The following is a 22,939-nucleotide window of genomic DNA, read 5'->3' as shown; positions in this document are numbered from 1 at the left end:
GAAAGGAAGTAACTCTCCATATCAGCAGGTGGAGGTAGTCTGCATTCGTCATTCAAAAAGAGCAACCAGAAGACCAAATAGGATGAATTCAAGATGCTAGATAGCCAGTTTGCACATTAACATCACAACCTGATGTTGAAAGAACAAATAACAATAACTCAAACAATTAATTTCTGCTAACGAGCTCAATGATTTCTACACAATATTTCCTAATATAACGAGTTTATTTTGATCTCACTCCCTCTTGACTTTAGTCCCTTGTTGGCTTTCCTCACTTATGTTTCTCGTGAACTGAGCTGAACTGCCAGTCACAGCGATATCACTCACTTATGGGCTTCACTGTCTCAGACTCTGATTCAACATGCTGAATCAGCTGAAAGAAAGCTAACAAGGTTTGTCTAGTGGGGTACACACTGCAAAACCTAGTGCAACACATGCTCATCGACAGCCTGACATTGACCAATGGCTGACCATCAGCCTGTTGTATCAGGCACCCAAACGAACTTTTGAAATGTAATGATAACATCAACTGGTTCACTTGTTGGTGAAGGTTCTCAGTCATCTTGGTCATGGTAATTGTAAGTGCTAATATCGTAGGCAACTGGACTTGCTTGCGTTTCTTGAAGACGTTAAGCCTCTCATTCAAGAAGCTTCTTCAGTTCTAAATGACTGGTGCGAAGTTGCAGGCTATAAACCCTGTGTGAGTCTTAGTTTAGAGTTGTTAAGGTCACAAATTTGAGTCGTTGACCCACCTGGTCACCATGTGAGTCGTTAGGGTCAGGTGGGACCAGGGGTGGATGGGTGTGAAGTCGTCTGGGGAGAGATCCCAAGACTGCATTGTAGATGGGTGATAAGTGGTGTCGTAAGCCACCTGCTCTGTTTAACGATGGCCGTTCCAGCTTGATGTAGATGGCTTCTTTTACTCCTCTTTCAAACCATCTTTCTTCCCTGGCCAAGATGTGCACATTGTTGTCCTCAAAGGAGTGTCCCTTCTCCTGTAGATGTAAGTGGACAGCCGAGTCTTGACCCGAGGAGCTGGCTCTCCTGTGCTGTGCCAAACCACACAGGGTTTATACCCTGCAACTTTGTACCAGTCATTTAGAACTGAAGAAGCTTCTTGGATGAGAGGCGAAACATCTTCAAGAAACGCAAACAAGTCCAGTTGCCTAGGATATTAGCACTTACGATCAACTGTCTTAAAGCGAATAAACTAGGCTTCACGAAACGTAGTTTCATGAAAAGTTAGAAGTATAGGCTACCGTTTATGCATGGCTATAAACAGCTGGTAAACAGAGTAGGAGAAGTAAAGGTTGCAAACCCGAAACAAATCCATCCAATCTTCAAGAATTAGATTCAACTGGGCAACTTTTATTTGTTCTCCCATGTCAGCTAGTGTTGGCCATGTTTCATGACGTCTGGAGACAAAGAAAAATTTATGCAATGATTCTGTAAGCTATTTTTTGTGTCATTATTCTAGGTTTTCTTTGTAGTCCGTTTCCTGTTTCACTTTGTAGTCTCTCTCATGTGTTCTGTCTGTGTTTTTCCCACCTATGTCATTGTCTCCTCCACCATAATAAGTTTCACCTGTCCCTCATCACCTTTCACTCCATAAGCCTAGTTCACATTACATGATTTTCACCGCGACTTTGACGTCACAGAGGATCTTGAGAGCCACCTCGGGGTGGAGGTGAGTCGGCAGATACTCTGCCACGATGAGTCCTCATGTGTGAACAAGCCAACGAGCAACTCGCCCCCTCGTCTGTGACTGGGACTGGATATCTGGCATGCTAGAAAACTGGAGAAGTGTGACATGACTGACAAAGAGCATCAGCGAATGAGAGGCGGGATACTTCCCACGTCAGCACGCAGGAGGATGGAAGAAATGTGAGGAGGACATGCCAGCAAGCAACAACAACAGTGGCGGCGTCCACAGGATCAAGAGCTGTCGGACATCCATTTTGACAAGTAAAGTTTAGCGCCCAGGAACTTATCTGGGGCTCTGTCGGCGAGGGCTGTGCACACACAGGTCGTAACGCTGTTGGCGAGACTCCCCATGACAGAAACACACATCGCCAGGTATGAACACTCAAAAGATTATGATAGTCTCCGCAACTGAAGACTGGTCGGCCAGTTGTGTAATGTGAACTCGCCTTTAGTGCATTCAGACTGTGTGTTCCCTCTTCTCTCATTCAGTCTGTCTTCGCACCTAAATGTCACGCGTTCTAGCAGTTTCTCTTCGCTTGTTCCTCGTGGTAACTTGACACATCTTTTTTGTTTTCTAAAATCACTGCTGGATTTTTGTAAAGACTTCTTGTGTACTGTACCTTGTTTCAAGTAAAGTCCTTTTTTGATTCTACCTGCTTAAGTATGGTGTCATGCATTTGAGTCCAGTATCTATTGGTACTGTTGTTACAATTTGCTGAGCTGCCTCAACGTAAGGTGCTCTGGAAATATAAGTTGGTCTTTTATCATGAAAAGTAAAAGGGAAAGGGGTGAAGCTGTGATGCGCAAATGTTGAAAATAAAGTTTGTTCACATCTTAGTTCACTTTGATTCAGACTGGGGAGCCTGCATGCTTTACTTTATAATGTGCAGAAGTATAGATGCAACTTACTTTAAACCTCAACTACAATTCTACCTCACAGGAAGAAGTCGGCAGTGGAAACAGCTGATCAGTCATGTGAGTTAATGCTCCCTATGTCAGAATTTATTCAGCAAATGTGTTACCATATACCATTTATCACATCAACTTTTTCTGAGCAAAGGCAAAAATCACCTCAACAGAGTGTAAAAACTTTTCGCGTGACTGAGGAAGTTTTATCGTGCTTCACCATTTCTGTCAAGCTTCACAGTTCAGATGAGAAGGGCCCAAATGTAAGACACCAGGCAGACAGGAAGGAGAAACAAAAGCGAGCTCTAGTAATAAAAGCTGGTACAGCATCAAAACTGACAGGCAACAAAAAACTGACAATGCAGACAGGTAAATCCAGGAACGAAGGAAAAATACAAAACTATGAACTGACCAGAGTGGACCACTGACAGGAAGACAAAGCAGGGAGTGAAGCCATGAACACAGACTGTGCAGGTATGAGTAGGGAGTGATTAATTAAAGGAGTGAGATCAGGTGAGCAGGAGGAAAGGTGACTGCAGGGCTAATGGGGGACAGGTGAAACTAATCAGGGCAGACAATCAAAACTGGAAAACACACAAGGGCAGGAAGTGAAGTGATCTGATAGGAGAAGAGAGGTGGGTAATAAAATAAAACAAGAAACATTATGAATGAATGAATGAATGAATGAATGGATGAAGCAAAGGAAAACATGACCACAGGAGCAGAGGCATTGGATCATAATAAGCTTTTGACCTTGTTATTAGTGTTATAGAGTGTAATAACAAGTAATGTGTGAGAACATACTGGAATAAGACAATAAGGCCCAATCCCAATACACCCCTTAACCCTACCACTTGCCCCTATCCCTCCGTTTTGCGTGTACACGCATAGGGGTAGGGATGTCCCGATTCTCAGTGAGGCAGAGGGGAAGGGCTGAGTGCTAGGGCTATATGGCCCTCCAAACGGAATTTTTTCAGAGGCACACTTCAAAGCGAGTGCTACGAGAAATCTCCCAGAATGCCTTGTGAATCACCGGCAAGATGGCAGGGAAGGCTTCAGAGGCAATGAAAGAAAACCATAAATGTAAGTATTTTCTTTGTAACTAAAGATTTAAAGACTATGATAACCATCGGAAATGTCGTTTCAATGTATTATATACATTTGTTCTATTGTTCTAACAAACAAACAAAAAAAAAATTGCTAGTTGCGAGGTTTCCCCGGCAACATACTCGTCACGTCTTTTTATGACGTCACTGACGACTAATGATGACGTTTCCGGGTATGAAGGGTTGTCCCATTTCATAGGGGAATATTTCAACCCCTACCCCTTGTAACTTTGTTGCAAGGGGCAAGGGGCACTCGAAAAAGAGGGGTAGGGGTAGGGGCGAAAATGAGAAATGGGATTGGGTCTAAGTCATGGACCAGACGAGATGTAGTTTTGGAGGGACTTTGCCTCAAATTTTAAATAAACCTTGTTCAAGTTTTTCCCTGCTTCATGTGAGTACTTTGAGTCTGCACAGAAAGGAACTGGAGCAAGATTAAAAAGTAGTGCGTCTATTTTGAAAGGGACTGTACATGTGTAAATTTCCTGTGAAAACAGAAGTGTACCTTGAAAGAAGACAAAGCACGTAACATGTAGTGCACCTAGGGTGCCTGTCACCTCATATCTGCACGTGGATAGTTGATGACCAATATGAATGAGTGAATACATGATGAGGTCGGAGTGAGAATGTGTTGATTCCTTAAGTATAAGAACAAGACAAAGAGAGAACCATAAATACTGAAGGGAACATTTTAAGAAAACCTTAAGGAGAAGACTTAAGGGTGTTTTGTGCAACCAATCTTATTTTGAGGAAACCTTAAGGACTTCAGGGAAAATCTTAACTTAAGGCGCTTTATGGTTTCTGGCTTTAAGAAAGAGTTACGCATGTTCGCAAATATTGATTAAACCGTCCTTGGCCGTGGAGATAACATACTGGAATTCCTAATTAAGGTGGTGTTCCCTTTCAGTGTCGGTCACTGGGATTATTTTAAGGTTATTGTTGTCTGATTCAATAAAATATAATAATTTTCAGCTCAGATGATTCTGTGAGTTGAAAAGCTGATAAACCCAATCACCATCCAAACCCTGCACTCCCTCCCACTGTTCATTACAGGGAGGCTTTACTTTGATAGGGCAGTTTTATTTTTTAGTGCACATACTAAAGAAAGCCGACTGCTCTGGGGACCTGCAGTCAGCACCACTTCATTAGTTTCATCTTGAACACACTGTCTAAAAATCACACTTCTAACACTTTGACAAACAAGATAAATTAGACACTTTGATTTTCCCCTCACATTATTTTCCCTGCAGCTACCATTTCAAAAAAATATTTTGCCTGGTTGCAATTATCGGGGGGGTGGGGGGGGGGGGTAAAATGCTTTCCGTGACAGTGCAGAGGGAGGGGAGCTGTAATTATAATGCAAATGTTTTGAGTGTATTCACTTACCTGTTATGTTTCTGTAGTTATTTTATGTCTATTTTTGTTTGCTTTGTCACCTTGTAGTTATCTTGTGTCTCTTTGAGGTCATTTTATGTCTTTTTCTTAGTTTTATGTCTTTTTGTAGTTATTTTTGTCTCTTTGAGGTCATTATGTCTCTTAGTGTTTGTTTTATGTCTCCAAATATTTTGTGTGTCTTTGAGGTCATTTTATGTCTCTTTTTTATGTGTTTTTGTAGTTATTTTGTCTCTTTGAGGTCAAATTGTGTCTCTTTTTGTTTGTTTTATGTTTCTGTAGTTATGTTATGCCTCTTGGAGGTCATTTTATGTGTTTTATGTCTGTTTTATGTCTCTTTGTGGCCAATATGTGGCTATTTGAAGTCATTTTATGTCTCTTTTTGTTTGGTTTATGTCTTCTTGTAGTTATTTTTTGTCTCTTTGAGGTCATTATGACTCTTATTGTTTGTTTTGTGTCTCCTTGTAAATTTTTTGTGTCTCTTTGATGTCATTTTATGTCTCTTGTTGTTTGATGTGTCTCTATAGTTATTTTTTCTCTTTTTGTTTGACTTATGTTTCTGTAGTTATTTTATGTCTCTTGGAGGTCATTTTATGTGTTTTATGTCTCTTTGTGGCCAATATGTGGCTATTTGAAGTCATTTTATGTCTCTTTTTGTTTGTTTTGTGTCTTTTTGTAGTTATTTTGTGTCTCTCTGGGGTCATTTCATGTGTCTTTTTGTTTATTTTCTGTCTTTTACAGTTATTTTTTGTCTCTCCGAGGTCATTTTATGTCTCTTTTTGTTTGTTTGATGTGTCTCTATAGTTATTTTGTCTCTTTGAGGTCATTTTGTGTCTCTTTTTTTGTTTAAAGTCTAGTTATTTTGTGTCTCTTTTAAGTCATTTTATGTCTCTTTTTGTTTGCTTTAAGTCTATTTGAGGTCATTTTGTGTCTCTTTTGTAGTTATTTTGTTTACTTGAGGTTGTTTTGTGTCTTTTTGATGGCATTTTATGTCTCTTTTTGCTGGTTTTCAGTCTCTTTGTAGTTAGTTTGGTGCTCTTTGTGCTCTTTGAGGTAATTTTATGTCTCTTTTTGTTTGCTTTCTGTGTCTTTGTAGTTAGTTTGGTTATTTGAGGTTGCTTTGTGTCTCATTCTGTTTGCTTAATGCTTTATAATGGTTGTGTAACAAAACAAAAAGTGCATTTGAGGGCAAGCAAAAGTGTGTGCTGGATGTTTGGGTCACAGGGCTTTAATTATGTCAAAACAATGAGAGACTGCTGTAATTATAATGCAAATGTTTTGAGTGCATTCACTGTGGGATGGAAAACAAATCTTTGTTAATAAAAAAAAGAAAAGTAATCAGCACTTTTGTAAAGAAAGAATCCACTCATTTTGATGTCATTAGATTTTTATTCATTTCAGATCTGAAAGGTGGGACAGAATGAAACCTGTGAAACAAACCGTGCTGACAGCTTCACTGTGCTCGTAAACAAACACATATACGTTTATTCCTCATCATCATTAGCCCGGCGCGGTATCGCCAGGGTGTCGGCGCTCGTATATGGTATTTGTGCATCAGCGCACACACATGAAAACACACAGCGCGGGGCAGCTGCGGGGCTAATTTGTTTAGAAGGAATTAATTAGACATTATTAGGGGGAAAACAATGGAGCAGAGGCAGGGTGTTTAACGGTGGGACGTCAAAGAGGCAAACCTGTCACGGAACAATAGGCTAATATCCACCCACTGCTTCCCGGCTACTGCTCAATTACTTTATCACACAACAGGACAAACACACACAAATAAATGCAAGCAGGAAGTGCATTTTGTGATCAGCCCTCAGTCTGAACATTCATTCATGACGGAGAGACAGCAGAGGTTGTGTCTCGGTATACGTGTGTGTGTGTCTCTAATTGAGCAGATGTTTCAGTATTAAAGGTATCCGCTCTTATACCTTCAAGGCAGACACCGCAGCTGCTGTTGACGTGTCTTCAGCTGATGAACCCAATTACAGAACAAAATGTAGAGGTCTGATATTACTTCTATTCTCGCCTCGCGCTAATTCCTTCAGATCTCAATCCAATCTAATTCCACTCCTCTCTCAACACCTTCCCACTTTGCTTCCCTAAATCTGCTTCATCACCGCAGCCTGTGGCCACGCTCCAAATTCCCTTCCCGTCACACCTTGTCCCGCTCCCTCCCTCACAGCCACTTCCTGAGAACGGCCAAGGCAGAGTTGAAGGTGAACTGAGCCTGGTGGGTCCCACGGTGAGCCAGCAGCAGGGAGCCCGCCTCAGGCCCGTGGCCCGCCGCCAGCAGCTCGGCGGCTGCTTTCTCCACATCCCAGCCTCCCTCCTGCTGGTGGGACAGCATGTGGGAGCTGAGCAGGGGGTACAGGGCTGAGGAGACGCAGCCCACCAGGAGCCCCGCGTCCAGGAGCAAAGAGAGGAGTTCACTGTCGCAGGAGGAGGCCGTCTCCTGAGGGACACAGAGAGAAGGGGGGAAGTGTAAACACACACGTGTTAATGGAGTCAGGAGAAACTAACTTTCCTTTTTAAGTGTTTCTGTGTTTCTTTTTTTTTTCTCATTCCTGTGAATACATGCCAAGAGTAACAGCCAGGATTTTGGCAAGTGTGCAATCAGTCTCTGCCAGGTAAGCAGCTATCATTCAGCAGACCTTCTCTAAACACCCACTGGATGATAAAACACTTAATGTGGCTGCTAGATTTGGAGATTTACCAGCCGCACAGTTTTCTGTAGAAACAATGAAGTGTAGCTTCCTGCTGCAGCAGCACAACTGCAGAGTGTGTGTGATTACAATGTTACACGCTTCAAGAAACCTGATGAGGTCAGAGCGTTGGGTCAAATCCTCTGTTGATCCAGCAGTGCACCACCATTCCCACAGCATGTGACCTCACAAACACACACACACACGCATGCGTGCGCACGCACACACACACACACACACACACACACACACACACACACACACACCATTCTCCCATAGACAAGGCAAGTTCATTTATATACAACATTTCGTCAACAATTCAAAGTGCTTTGCATGAAACATCAAAAGCATCAAGACAAAGTGAAGAAGAAAATGGAAATAAAAGTCAACCAAATCAGAATCAAAAACACAATTAAACAGCCAGAGAGTAAAAAACAAGCTCAAACATACTGACACAGGTATAAAATACAAGAATAAAAGTTACAGTGCCGTGTACGAAATGAATAAATATTTGACTTAATAAAAGGCAGCAGTAAAAATGAAAAGTCTTCAGCCTTGATTTAAAAAACTTTAATGTTTATACACCAGTCTGAGATTCTCTCTTTCGCTAAACTAAAACTAATTTTTGCTCAGTTGCCTTTTTAATCATTGAAAAACGCACTTCTTTCAAACACCACAGGAAATAAAACTCACTAAATCCGTCTTAATTAGTCTGGTTAGTCATTTAGTTATTCCACTGTTCCATGGGCAAATTATGAGACCCATCACCTCTCCTGCACAGGACCGGAAACACACAAACACTTCCGGGTTGTTTGGTTCTTTTTTATGTCTCTTTTGTAGTTATTTTGTATATTTAAGTTTGTTTTGTGTCTCTTTGAGGTCATTTTATGTTTCTTTTGTTTGTTTAATGTCTCTTTATAGTTAAGTTTTGTCAAATTTGGGTCATTTTGTGTCTCTTTTTGGTTATTTTGTCCCTTTCGTAGTTATTTTGTTTATTTGAGGACGTTTTTGTGTCTCTTTGAGGTCATTTTATGTTTCTCTTTTTTCCCGTCTCTTTGTAGTTATTTTGTGTCTCTTTGAGGTCGTTTTATGTCTCTTTTTTTTTGTTTTGTCCATTTTGTAGTTATTTTGTTTATTTGATGTTGTTTTGTGTCTCTTTAAGGTCATTTTATGTCTCTTTATGGTTATTTTGGGTCTCTGTGGGGTCATTTTATGTCTCTTGTTTGTTTTATGTCTCTTTATACTTAATTTTTGTCCCATTTGTATCATTTTTTGTCTCTTATTGGTTGTTTTGTCCCCTTTGGTAATTATTTTGTTTATTTGAAGTCATTTTTGTGTCTCTTTGAGGTCATTTTATATCTCTTTTGTCGTTGTGTCCCTTTCGTAGTTATTTTGTATATTTGAGGTTGTTGTGTATCTCTTTTTGTTTGATTGATGTCTCTTTGAAGTTATTTTTTGTCACTTCTGGCTCATTTTGTGTCTCTTTTTTCTTTCATGTCTCTTTGTAGTTATTTTGTGTCCCTCTGTATTTGGTTTGTCCCTTTTGTAATTATTTTGTGTCTTTTTGCATCTCTGTGTTGTCTATTTGTGCCTCTTCCTGGTTGGTTTGTGTTAGTTTGAGTGACATTTTACAGTTGAAGACTAGCGGTTGGCCCCTGACACTTTGGGCCCTGGGTCTATACCCGGTAGGCCTGTTCAGTAATCCATTCATGCACTTTATTCAACCATCACCAACTCTGGTTTGGTCGAAATAAAAATTTAATTCAGTTAGATGCGAAAACATGCTGATCTGCACACTGTTTACACCCCCCACAGTCTCTGGCTCTCAGCTGTCTGCTGAGCAGCGACTCTCACTTGTTTTTCTGAGGCAGCTACAGTAACGTTACATCATGTTTCGGCAAACATGCAATTAATGGCCGCAAATATTGATATTCAAAAGCTGCGGATTGCTTATTTGAAAATGTACCACAAAATGTACCTCACTGAGTTTTTGACCTGCTGCAAGTCGGTTTGTTAATATAGAAGTTAGGCTGCTACAATGGTTAAAATGGCAACTGTACACATAAAATTGCTACTGCTCCGACAGTCCTGCTATGTTGTATTGAACAGAAATGCCTGTTCTACTCTCACTCTATTTCTACGCCCTCGCCTCCTCTCCTGCAGCTCTTTGCAGCTTTCAGAGAAACATTCTCAGTTACCAAAACACTTCTGAACACATGTTCACACAGCCATAAACAAACCTTTACGTAATGTTTTAATCCCATCTTCCGCCTCTTTACATCAATGAATTACATGCAAATTCAAACAGCTAAATGCCGCCGGGGCTGCTGTGAGTGCTTTACAGGCCACAGAGAAGTGACGCTGAGTGCTGGGGGTGGAAAGACCGTCTCTGTGACTCAGCCCATCTCTGCATCCTCTCACCTGTTTGCTGTCTCTATTATTAAGCTTGCACTTGCAAAACTATACACGCATATACGCGCATTGGCACGCGCACACACACACACACACACACACACACACACAGAGACAACAGCGAGTCCCTGTCAGGGTATTTCTGGAGCTGAGGCAGATCAATTATAAATGTGGAGCTCATGTCTTCTCTTCTGTAGTAGAGAAGGGGAAGCAGGGACGGATGGATTTCTCTCCCTCACCTCTAAAATCTCTCATCTCAGTGCTGGCCTCGCTCCATTTCTTCCTCTTGAAGGACAATTCATATTTAAAAACACAAAACTCGATCACTTTAAACGCGATGATGGATATTAGTGAACCTGAACGCATCACACGAGAGCTGAGAGACATTTAACTATTATCATAGACAGTGACACCGTCCCCTGGAGGATTTACTGATCATGTTTTGCATTTACTGATCATGTTTTGCATGTAAAATAAGTTTTACCTTTTGGTAACGTGAGCAGATCTGAAAGAGAAGTCCCAAGAGTCATAGTTTCTGTTAAGGAATCCTGGATGTGCATGAATTTACAGTTCAAATACAATGAAAGTTCACAGTGGCTCTGGCACCAAAGGGAGACAGAGGCCTGACATATAACAGCTATAGCGAAACAGCATGTCATGCATGACTAATAATTTAATTTCTCCCTTCCATTGAGAGACGGGACCGGATGATTCATGACAAGCTGTGGGAGGGAGGAGGGCCAGACAGAGGAGACATTTTTGAGTCTTGAAACAGAGGTGGACGAGGAGGTCATCTGGCTATAATGAGGATTAAGGGAAAGAATAGACAAGAGAGGAGGGGAAGGGCTTCGGAGTGTGGAAGATGTATGACGCAGAAAAGTTGGAGGCAGAGAGTCGGAGAGGAGAAGGGCAGACATGCACTGAAAGCATCAGATGCATCCATTTTTTAAGTGCACCAACTGTTTCCAAAGGGCCGAATGCACACTAGAACCAAGGAGAGGCACTTCAAAACAACTTAACACTTCAAACTTTTTTTTTTTTTTTTATTTTGGAGCTTGAACAGAGACCCAGAACAAATGCTCTATGTGGGATTTCTGGAGCTGCAGTGAACATTGACCTATTTTCAAGCTCAATATCTCACAAAGATGATTTCAAACCTTACGAATAAAGGAGCAAAGGATGATTAGGTTAGCACAGCTTGGGTCCTATTTTTCAAAGTTTTGCCCATCACGCCTGTTGGTTAAAATAATATTGTATTCAAGGCAAGAAACACCACAGTTAGATGACGAGACAGGCTGTAAACAAGACATAAAGTGCATAGCCAGATTATCTGAACAACAGTGTTCAGTGGTAAAACTAAAAGTGAGTGCATCTGTCATGTCTGTAAAAACCCTTCACTGCACAGGAAAATTGTTGGCGCACAACTACAGCAAGTACTCTGGGTCAAATTTGGATCTTTACAACAGTGTGAGTGAATGGTCACTGAGTAGCAGGTGGCACCTTGTACGGTAGCCCTGTTTGCAGTCCCTAAACCTACAGTGCCGAACTTCCCATTGATAAAACAAAGTGTTTTGGCTTTCACAACTCTATTAGCTAGGCGCCTCATCTTTTTTAAGATGAGGGGCACACTCTTTCACCCTCACAAAATAGCTGGCTTAAGGAGATCCTAAACCACCTCAAACTTGAAAAGATCAGATTTTCCCCTGGAGACACTGGTAAATCCTTCGACAAGACCTGGAAGCCCTTTATGGAGTTTTTGAGTAAGGCTACCATTCACTCAGATGATAATTAGATGAGCTGATTATTTATTTATTTTTTTTATTTCCCTATCTTATTACTATTATCATTTTCTATGTGTGTCTGATGTTTGATTTAAGTATTTATTTTATTATTATCACTTTGAGTAAGGGTGGGAGGGTTATTTGGATATGGGAGAGTAGGGTATGAATTAACAGTATGGGTTCAGTTCATGCTCTGAATGTTGTAGGTTTTGTATACCGACTACAGACCAGCTCACTCTGACATCTTTAATATGTCATTGTGTACTGCCCATAAACCTGGTAAGAAAAAAATAATAAAAAGATTTGTGAAAGAAAGAATCTGGGGTTGGCAATTCTCTCCTCTCTGCTCTGAGCCCCTCCCACCAGACGACCACGAGCATATGCGTGTGCTTCATACAGTAACGCTGTTTTCCATACATTGATTTATTTAATCTTATTTCACTGTAGAGGTACCTGCAGCTCATTTAGTCAGCCCTTCCTTGTCCTGCTCTTCCTGTCTGTTTATCAGACCACAAATGAGACAAGAACTAGCTCGCCACCCTACAGTCCCTCCACCTCACTCCCCGCCACTGTGGATTGCCTCGCCAGGAGGAGAGTGGGCAGCAGCTTCGAAGATGAACCTTTGGTCAGGGCTGTAGCGGCTTGTATCCAATCAGGACAAACCCCCAGCGCTGGGTATCACAGCGGGCTGGTGGCCAGCGACAGCATCAGGTCTAACCTGTGTAACGGCAGCAACAGAAAGTTTGCTTATTTTGCAGGGAGTTGGGGCTGTCTGGTCACCTGAGGCTGGCTGGATTGAGGTTGCTGCAGCTGCTGACTGGGGGTCTGTCTCTAGAGCTGCTGCCTGCTCTCCTCCCAGTGAGGGGAAGCAGAAGGCTAGACTACTAGGCTAAACTCAAGGTGCTGCTGTGACTATCTTCCGCACTCAGCCTGTGGCCTTGTGCCTACGACCGAATTACAGCTGTGCTGATATTCAGTACAGCAGCACTCTCTTATCATTAGTTTGTTGAGCTTACAGGACTTGCTGTTACAATTCCTACGAGTAATCAGCACTTGCCGGGTGTCTTGTGTCTTGCTGGGAGATGGGTAATCACTTCATCGGGGTCATCAGTTGGGCACCCTCCTTCATTTGTGTTTCATTGATAGGCCCACGACACCCTTACAGAGAACTCAACAGCAACACCTGGCGTCCAAGGTGTGCCCCCCTCCGCTTTTACCCTTCGTGTTGGGCATCTTGCAGACCAGTTGGGATCCTTCCTCTTCTTCCAAAGCCAGTTGCTGCTTCACTTAGCAGCCTCAGATAGTGAATTGATGGCCTGTCCTTGATCCCCCATACTCTTCAGAAGCCTGGTTGATGATGCCGTAACAAATCCTTCACACCCAACCTCTACACAAAGCACCTGGGTACGCCAGCCGTGTTGTTCTGCCTCAGCTGCTAGGTCTGAGTACTTTAGGCTTTTGTGTTTGTAAGCTTCCCCAACTGCAGCCTCCCATGGTACTGTTAGTTCCACGATGTACAAGCACTTCTGTGATTTAGACGTCCACAATGACAAAGCTAGAATGTTGATATTTATCATTTACCAAACATTTTTACCTTGTGCTAGCATGGTAACACTAATTAGCAGTAAACACAGAGGCATCTTGGAGGTATTTGGTCATAAACCAAAGTATTGGACAACGAAAACCTGCTTAAAACCTGCTGGTGGTGCTAGATACCGTCAAAAAAAAAATCACTAACAATTCATACATTAATGCAAATAATCCAAATGTTGTTGAGATATTTAATTCTGAATTTAAAGAGGTGGACGACAGACCGACTTTGCCATTTCCAGAGCCTTGCCGCGAGCAAGGTGGCAAATAAGGTTACAAAAGTACTGATTTTTAAGTGGTCTTGTGGTGCCCTTTGAAGCTGTTAACGTGATTAAACATTGTACAAATACATTTGACTTGATTTGACCTGAAGGCGTGCTAATCACTGAAATCGCCTTCTGCGGTGTTTGGCTGTAATGAGGGCTCACACCTACAGAATACACACAGCTCTGTGTGGCACATACAGAACAAGACGACCGGTCTGACCGCTCAATCACCAGTTAAAAGGATCAAACAACACATACATGTAGATAATCACATGCAGTGAGTTTGGGCCACATGGGGTGTGCACAGATTTAGAAGACATACATTCAGTCTTGTGCTACGACCAATTTGGGGACAGGAAACAAAAAAACACACACTACTTATAAATATACACTTTTTCCTGCATTTCCCGGTCCGCTGTGGAAAAGAGAAAAACACAGAACATCAGTCGAGCACAGGCCTGGTCGTCTATGCACACTGACACAAACACACACTCACACGCCTCCCAGGCTATTACAGTTTGACGGTGTCAAGAGAGACAGCAGATTTGAGTCTCTGAGTTGGCTGGATTGACAGTCGGGCTGAAAATAGATGTGAAGGAGCAGCAGAGAGATGGAGGGATGGAGGGGAATCTTGATATCAGAGCGCAGCAGATAACTTTATGCCCTTTTTTACAGCATGAACTGCTCTGTCACATTCCAGGCACTGTGGTTCGTCCAGCGTTCACGCCTACATCTCTGCAAGTGTGCAGTATATGGTAGACAGCAGAGTGTAATCACGTTTAAATGATCACCACCCGAACATACTGTCTAGAAACTATAATCTTGTTACATTTATATTCTTCAGTAAAGCTGCAATTACAGTCATCCATCTGCAGCTACTTGACAATACTCAGGGCTCAACACTGACTTTTAAAAGTGGTTGCCAGGCTGGTGACCAGGCAGCTTTTGGTTGCTGACACAGAAAATATAGTTAACATTTCAAGCCAAGTTTTATTTTGAATATTAAAGACACAGTATTTTAACATCAACTGTTTGTGATGTTGACCTGCCAGTTGGAACTGTTTTCTACTTCTTATGGGGATAGTTTGGATTTTTTGAAGTGGAGTCATGTCGGGTACTTACCCATAGTGAGTGTCTAACATACAGTAGACGGCTCCAGTTTGGAGAGGCAGGCTTGAGTCCGACATGAGAGCTAAGCAATGTACTGCTATGAAGTGGTCAGTACCAAAATGTACTTTAGCCACCTAAAAAAGCTTTAATAGTTTAAGTATACACTATATTGAGAGTATTTTCATCGCTTTGCCTTCCCATTGGGCCATTAACAGCTTCAGTTTCCATTTATGCTCTCATCAAAGCCACCAGACCCCACTGAGAAAATAAGTAATTTTAGCTTACTGAGCACAGAAGCTGCTGGTCTACTGCTTCCTCGATCAGTTAGTTTGTTTGTGTTATTATGTGACTTCAGTGAATCCGAACTAACCCTTTTAAATGCCAAAGCCACACAATGACACAAACAAAATAACAGTTTGACGCACAGGTAGACCAGCAGCTCCTGTTTTTAACAATATTAAATCTGTGTTTTTCTCAGTGGAGTCTGGCTTGAAGAGTGTGACATGATGGCCTCCTTTATCTCGCTGGATATCACTGTCTGGCGTAAAGGTAAAGCAGTCAAAATACTCTTGATATAGCTTACACTTAAACTGATATTGATTTTTTTACGTCAGACTTTATTTAGCTTGCTTAAATATGTTTTGTTGCTGAACCCTCCACAGCAGTACATTGCTTAGCTTCCGTGTTGGACTCCAGCCTGCGTCTCCAAAGTGGGGTCTTGCGGACTGACATTTACTGTTTGTATCATACTGTTTATGGATAACGACCCCGTACAACCCCACTTAAAAAAATCTGAACTGTCCCTTTAATACTGCTAAACTTAATGAAAGCATGGTAGGTATGGGTGGTAATTCAATATTTTGATTTATCAACTTTCAGTGGACTCATGACGATATGATATAAATTGTAGAATTATCATTCTGCAAATTAAAAATGATTCAACATACTCACTAATTAACACATTACGTCTTATTTCCTGGTTTTAAAGGCTGCATTGCAGTCAAGTGATGTAATTTTCTGAACTTCTGTTAGTTATTAAATTATGTATGGTTTGAGTTGACGGTGTGAGAAAGAATAGTATCAGTAACATTGTTAACACTGTGCTACATTACAGAAAAATACAAAACCGTACTAATGAACCTTCATTAATATAGGCCTATATTTTATCTACAAGTGCACGTCACACACTGAACGAGCCGCCTGTTAATGACGCTGTGGGCTTATGGGCAGGTACCAGCCCTGGAAATTAACCTGACTCCTGTCTGACTGCTGAGCGTGGCCACTTCCTGTGTCTGTCCTTTCAAATTAAATTCCCACATGGTCCAGTCATATAGGTTTTGATTTATTTTAACAAGGCACAGCTCCTAATAGAGTTTCACTTTTCTTTTGTTTTTTTTCCTGCGACTGTATGAGTGTTATCGATCTTCTCATCAGACTCTCAGGATAAAGAATAATAAGCTTATTTCTCAAAAATAACAAACTATTCCTTTACTTACTGCAAAATGAATCATGCTTTTGTTTACACAGATGAAGAGTTTGATCTCACATAAACAGCAGAACAAAGATGGACTTCTTTGACTGTTGTAAATGTGTTTTTGCTTCTTTTGCCACATCATGAGTTAACCTGTCATGTACACCATCCTTCCAGTCGACTACCACTAACAATCCAGTCTCCAGTACCTCTGACAAACCAGAATATCCACCCATACTGCCTCCCTCCTCCTGTGAGGCTTCCCTCCTCACCCTTCCTCCTCTTTGAGTTTCCAACTCTCCCCGGCGGTCTGTCCGGGGCCTCGCCTTTACAAACAGCTCATCGCAAATAGAATCTGACTGAGGAGGGAATACATCCGTCATGCCTTCTTTTCTTTCTCAAAGGTCAACAGCCTGGAGAACATGAAAACCTGTCCTGCGGTGTATGTATTTTTGCGCACAAGTGTGTGTGTGTCAGGTTAAAAGCCCCTCGAAATCCTCTCTAAGGGTTCAAACAACACTTCGTCTGTCTATTCAGTAGGGCGAAAACAAGAGGCATCTCCTGTCTTGTGTGCGTGTGTGCTCGCAGCTGACGTGTGCTGTGAGTGAATGAACAAACACTCAGCGTGACAAGAGAACTGACACATCAAACTGTAGCCATAAGATGTCCAACCCCCCTCTCGCTCTTGTTATTACCTTCTCATTTCTTGCTGTCTCGCCCTGTGAAAGACAGCCAAGGTTGTCTCTCCTGCTTGTCTTCAATGGCCGCTAAATGTTGTCTGATTGCTCTGGTCAATTTTTAACACCCTTGTTTTCTATTCTTGCACCGCACGTCTCTCATTTCCTGTATACGTCTTTCTCCGCCCTCTCCCTGAGCTAAACCAGGCTGAGAGCTTAATTGGAATTACCGTACACGTACAATGCCTAATACATAATGCATGGCCAAGCCTTCTTTTATCATTTAAATCATAAAGCTTCTTCAGAATGCCAGACAACACACAACTATCTCCTTCCTTCCTTCTCTCATCCTCTTCTCTCCCTCCTTGGGCTCTGCTTCCCATTCCTCTATCCTCGCTGTCCCCGGGCTTGAGTGGTGTACCAAACTGAGCGCGCACAAACACACACACACACAACACCAAACAGTCCTTGCTTACAGCGCGACATGATTGAAAGTGACAGAAGAAGAGGCTGTGAAGCCAAAAAAATAAAAATTAAAGTGGGCTGTGACGCACATGAGCAAACACAAACACACAAACACGCAGTAAGCAAATCAGGGATCAACGCACTGAGTTGCGAGCAAACACAGCGAGATTACCAGGTCCAATATGGCACAAAAGCTGTAAACAAGCCCACTTAGGCGAGCAATTAGACACATAATCACTCAATCACACACTCATGCACACGCAGGCCTCTTGTCTTCACTTCACTGGGCAGATGGACAAGGTGTGTGAATCTTTGAAGAGTCCATGGAGCCTATTGGATTTCTCCGTATGCCAGTATCTGGTCCACTGCACATTTTTACCACTGAATTTTCAAAAGTTTTCCTTAATATTTCACCTCATTTCCATTACTTAATATAAGAAGTTTTAAACAGAGGCCTATTCAACAATCACTGGGCGTTACTCCAATAATTGTTGAGCCCTAAATCCCAGGTCAGACCAAAGAGCCCCCTAACGCTACTTCCAAAGCCAAGAGTCAGCTCAACATTGACTCTTTTGCTGGGCCACAAGTTGCTTTAACAAAGCTCCATCTATGACTAGCACATCCACTGTTAAGCACTTCCCTTCTGTGTGACGCTGCTCTGGATGCTATCAAAGTTTACGCTAATGTTAGCCGGTCTGTCCTGCTCTTCACTGGATTCAGGGAAAGTGTAGGCTACACTCCAGCAACCCCAACATAACAGTGTTCGGTTTTGAAACACATCATTTAGTACGCCGCCTAAAAGCCTGTTGTCTTAAGTTACAAGTGGAAATAAACGGCTTGAAAAAACAAGCTAAGCAGGCAAACAGGATTATGTGAGAACAAAATAGCAGTCTGATCTTACTCTTTCCTTATTCTATTTATAATAGCCTACTACAAACTAGCTGTACACTGCCTGATAAGAACAATGCTGTTATGTTTTCTACATGAATCATAAACTGGTTAGGATGCTAACGTTTTATATGAAAGATTAGCTTTAGTTAGCTACATTCTTTTAGTACAATATCATAAATATAACAATCAAGTGCATATTTAAAGAACCTGTATGACACTTAAAGAGCGTATCTATGATTGAAAGTGTGGAGTTGGATTGCCTGCACATGCTTCTCAACATGAAGTTGGATAAGGTGATGGCTAGCAGCTAATGGCGCTAACTCAATAAACAGGGCTAACAACAGCAATAGTGCTGACAGGAGCTAACACTGTTAACCTTGGGGGGAACTGGAGCGTGGATGTTACGCTTGAGCAATTATGCCGTTGGCTTTGCTTAGGATGCCATCACATTATAGCTTTACATAGCATATGGTGGTTTGCTGCTATATTATGGCTGATATATGGTTGGGTACTGTTGATTTCTTCCCGTGACATATAAACTATTTTTGCTCAGTAAATGTCTGCTGTCAGTCAGCCTGGTGAAGGCAGTTTGGCCAGCCGCTGTCCTCTCAGCTCCCCAGGAGCTGCTGCTGACAGACGGCTGCTTCTGTGAAGAGAGACGCTGAATGCAGGTCGGAGTCGGTGTAAATTGGAAACTACTATCCCCATGGCAACGATAGCAATACTAACGAATCACACTGCGTGACAAAACATGACATCGTCCGCGACATAGCAAAATTCTCCAGGTGTGCCACATGAAAGGAAAGTGCCCCGCCACACCTTTTTCAGTCACAAATATGTCATTTCTGTTGAGCGACTCTCTGTCTCTCTCAGTCTCTTCAAAAGTGTCGTGTTACCAAACATAAATTAGTCTCTAATGTGCTGAATATTGCTTACAGTGACTTAAATACCTCTTTTACAGAGTTCTTATTTTAAATAATTCAGCTAGAAACATTAAAAAGCTGACTGATGGAAGGGAGTCAGCTGACAGATCACATGATTCCTTTCTATGCAACCAGTTGGTGAATCTCATTCAAGGCGCCCTATTTAAACTGCTCTGGCCTGCCTACTGTAGCTGCTTCCTCTACAAGCCGCTTTGCAACCTGCCTCCACCCCAGCTCCTCCTTTTCATGTTGTATCTGACTTATCAATGTCATTTCTGTTTGTCATTGATGTTCTGTTCCCGGGGGGTCTTTGCTGCTGCTCTCTCTGCCTTAGGCTTTCCCTGTAGGCGCATGGAAGGGCATGGAGGTTTGCTCTCTCTGCCTCAGGCTTTCCTCGTTTGCAAGTGGAAGGGCAGAGAGGTGTGCTCTCTCTGCCTTAAGCTTTCCACGTAGGCCAGAGGAAAGACAGAGGGGCCCCAGGACAGAGCCATACCGCCAAATATAATACTGCAAATGGAAATAAAGTTTTCCTTGACCAAAGTGTTCCTGGCTGAACTGATAAAATCTGCTACAGTAGTCATTGATTGGCAGTCATAGACTAGAAATAAGAAGCCTGAGAGCCTGACTGAGAAATTCAGGTGGTAGATCTGCCATTGTTATCATAGTAAACAGCATCTGTACCACATGGGCACTGAAAGCCTGACAGGCGTAGCAACAGTAACTTGGAGAGGTGGAGCTTAACGGCTTAACGGTCGATTAATTAAAGTTAAATCTGATGGAGGAAGAGAAAGAGCGAGTGGAGGAATGAAAGACAAAAAGATGGCAAGGAGGCACGAGGAATGCAACATTTTGTTGCAGCAAACTTTGGTGTGGACTGCAGCTGTGTGTGTGTTTGTGCACACACGCAGCCGTATTTGTGTATGCTGCTGGTTGCACTGACAGCTCATTCATATTTGCAGGACAGCTCTTATCAACCCCTTATCTCTGTCTGCCATTAGTCAGGCTGGTGTTAACCCCTGGCTCCCTGCTCCACTGCTCCTCTCCGCTCCTCCATGGTCCATACATCTTTACTAGGAGGAGCAGAGCGGAATAGAAAGAGGAAAGGATAGAAGGGAGGAAGCAGGAAAAGCGGGAGGCCACGTGTTCCTGCTCCCAGTGAAAACAGCTCTCTCTACTATTTCTCTGTCTCCCTTTCATGTTGTATTTCCTACTCCCACTCCTTTCTTTCCTCCTGTACTCCTACGCCCACTGCGGTCTCCTCCACAGCGACGCAACACAGTAAATGTGGAGAAAAATAAACGCATATTACACTCACAGTCGAATAGATTACTTTTTCTCATTTACTTCTCGTGTCAAGTGGTTTTCTATAACACCATTTTAATTAAAAACTAATCTTCAGAATTAATCTTTTTTTGGTGATCCAGGGCCATCTCTTTTATGAAAAAACTGTGTTGATACCGGAGAAAACAATGTGCACAGTAATCTATGACATCAGATACAGAGCAGAGTGCCAGGGAACACACACCGGCGGGGGAAGTGCTTGAAGATAAGAACTGTCAATCACTCAGAGTGGCATGTCATTTTCATGTTATTTAATCAAGAGCGCTGTGCTCTGCAGTTTGCTGTTGATAAATATATGATGCATTAAGCCACAGCCAACCTCAGGCTTGTTAATGTAGACGCGAAACCGCAGGTAAATAAATAAAGAGTGACATTTAAACCTTTTGCACGGTTTTCTATGATGAATGGATTTCATCTGGTACGTCGGAGTGAAACGAGCTGAGACAAAAGAGCGAACCTCAGCGAAACGCTTTAAATAATTTAACAGTCACAACAGTCAATTCACAGTTAAGCTTCCTCATTACACTCACCTGAATTCCTGTTCGACTTCGCTGAACTAAAATCAATTATTTCTGACCCCCCCTTGATGAGATCTACTGATCTTCTAATGGCTGGCTGCTGACAGGTCCAGGCTGTTTGTCGATCTGATAAAAAGCCTCGCAGTGTTGTGCTCCGGTCTCAGTTTGAATTTGGTCGTGATCGTGAAAAATGTGTGGGCAAAACAAAGGTTTGGAGGAAGAGCTTCATTATAAAGTGTCGGTCATCCAAAATGAAAAACATGTTATGTAATTTGTAACTTTTCAGTCCAGTAGTGTTGATCTCATATGCTGAAATTGGTATCTCCACCAATACGACCTTATCAAGTGCACTGGGAATCACTGATGTGATGAAATTTAGTGTCCAGTGTTCCATACACATGTGCTGGTTTGGTTCAACTGGCACTGACTCGGCACGTCAGCCAAGCATGGAAAAGATTTGCATCTCCACACAACAGGGGCAAAGGTGTATCTTTAATGGTATACTACCGGAATGCAGAATTACGTATAGACGAGGGCTGCCCCTTGAAAGTTGGAGATTCGAATTGTCAGTCTGAGACCCTTCAGTCTACTGTTATTGCTTTAGGTCGAGCAGTCTTCTTTTTCAATCGTCAAATATTCGTATTTAACGGCCGAATCTGATTCGACTGACATAATTCTGAGCCGGGTTCAGCCCCTGTGTAGACTCATACAAGTATCTCAGTCATCACTCAGGTATTTATCTGCAGACTCTGCTTACTGCCTGTATTTTCTTATTTTCTTGCTATGTTCAATACGTTAGATACAATCATCAGACATGACTGTTCCTGAAGCAGCATGAACTCACCGACAACAGCCTCTTCGGTTGGTCTGTTTTTAAACTCACTAGATTTTTAGTGAGACAGCCCCAGCCTTACTTTACATATAAATGACTCGGCTTTGAGGAGTTAGGTACACAGAGTTTAAATTTTGGGGAAAGAGAGCACTAGAAATGGATTGGTGTTGGGTTTACGTAGGGTTGCTTACCAAACTTAGTACTTATCAATGCAAATGTCAGTTGCTGGGAGCACATATGGGTGAAACAGCATGCCACATTCCGGCTGTGATGCAACCCCCAGAGCAGATTGCATAGACAAAGGAGGATGGAACAAAACCGGGTGGCATCCAAAATGGATGCAGCAGTGCCAGGCTTACTCCTGAGCTGCATCTCACAGGCGTGACCACGACCTGAAACATTTATTTGGTCCATTATTTTGGACAATATGTACATAAACGAGAGGTTGATGCCTTCTAACAAGGCACTGAATAAATACATCTACATTTTGCAACCTCGTTGGAGCTCAGTGTGTTGTCTCTGGACAGAGCCTGAGAGCAGCACACTCTGCTCAAGTTTGTAATCCCTCTGACTCTCTTCACTTTTGCCCAGCAGCTCTTAGTTTGGACTTATTTTTTTACAACTGAAGTTTAATCTTTGTTTTTACAGAGGGAGTAAAATAATAAAAAATGGTACCATTTGCTACCAGTACAGAATTCCAAGAACTAGCACCAGAACCTGTATCTGTTCAAATGTGAACGGTAACCAACCCTATCGATCCATCCAGTACCGTAACTGCTAATTCTGTTCAAGGTTGCAGGGGGACTGGACCCTATCCCAGCTAACACAGAGCAAGAGGCGGGGAACACA

General features: G+C 42.3%; 1 protein-coding gene across 1 annotated transcript in view; it reads right to left on the bottom strand.

The window, feature by feature from the left end:
* Window positions 1-6,474: 6,474 nt before the first annotated feature.
* The window catches only part of nbas (NBAS subunit of NRZ tethering complex), a 290,957-nt gene continuing 274,492 nt past the window's right edge, over window positions 6,475-22,939 (bottom strand). Inside the window, exon 53 of the mRNA XM_033648658.2 lies at window positions 6,475-7,563. Coding sequence (XP_033504549.2) covers window positions 7,288-7,563 — 276 coding nt within the window. The 3' untranslated portion in view covers window positions 6,475-7,287. The remainder of the gene's footprint in view (window positions 7,564-22,939) is intronic.

This window comes from Epinephelus lanceolatus, chromosome 13 (genome assembly GCF_041903045.1).
Source record: "Epinephelus lanceolatus isolate andai-2023 chromosome 13, ASM4190304v1, whole genome shotgun sequence".
NCBI lineage: Eukaryota > Metazoa > Chordata > Actinopteri > Perciformes > Serranidae > Epinephelus > Epinephelus lanceolatus.
Note: the sequence above shows the minus strand (reverse complement) of the source record. Positions and strands in the feature narration are given on the sequence as shown.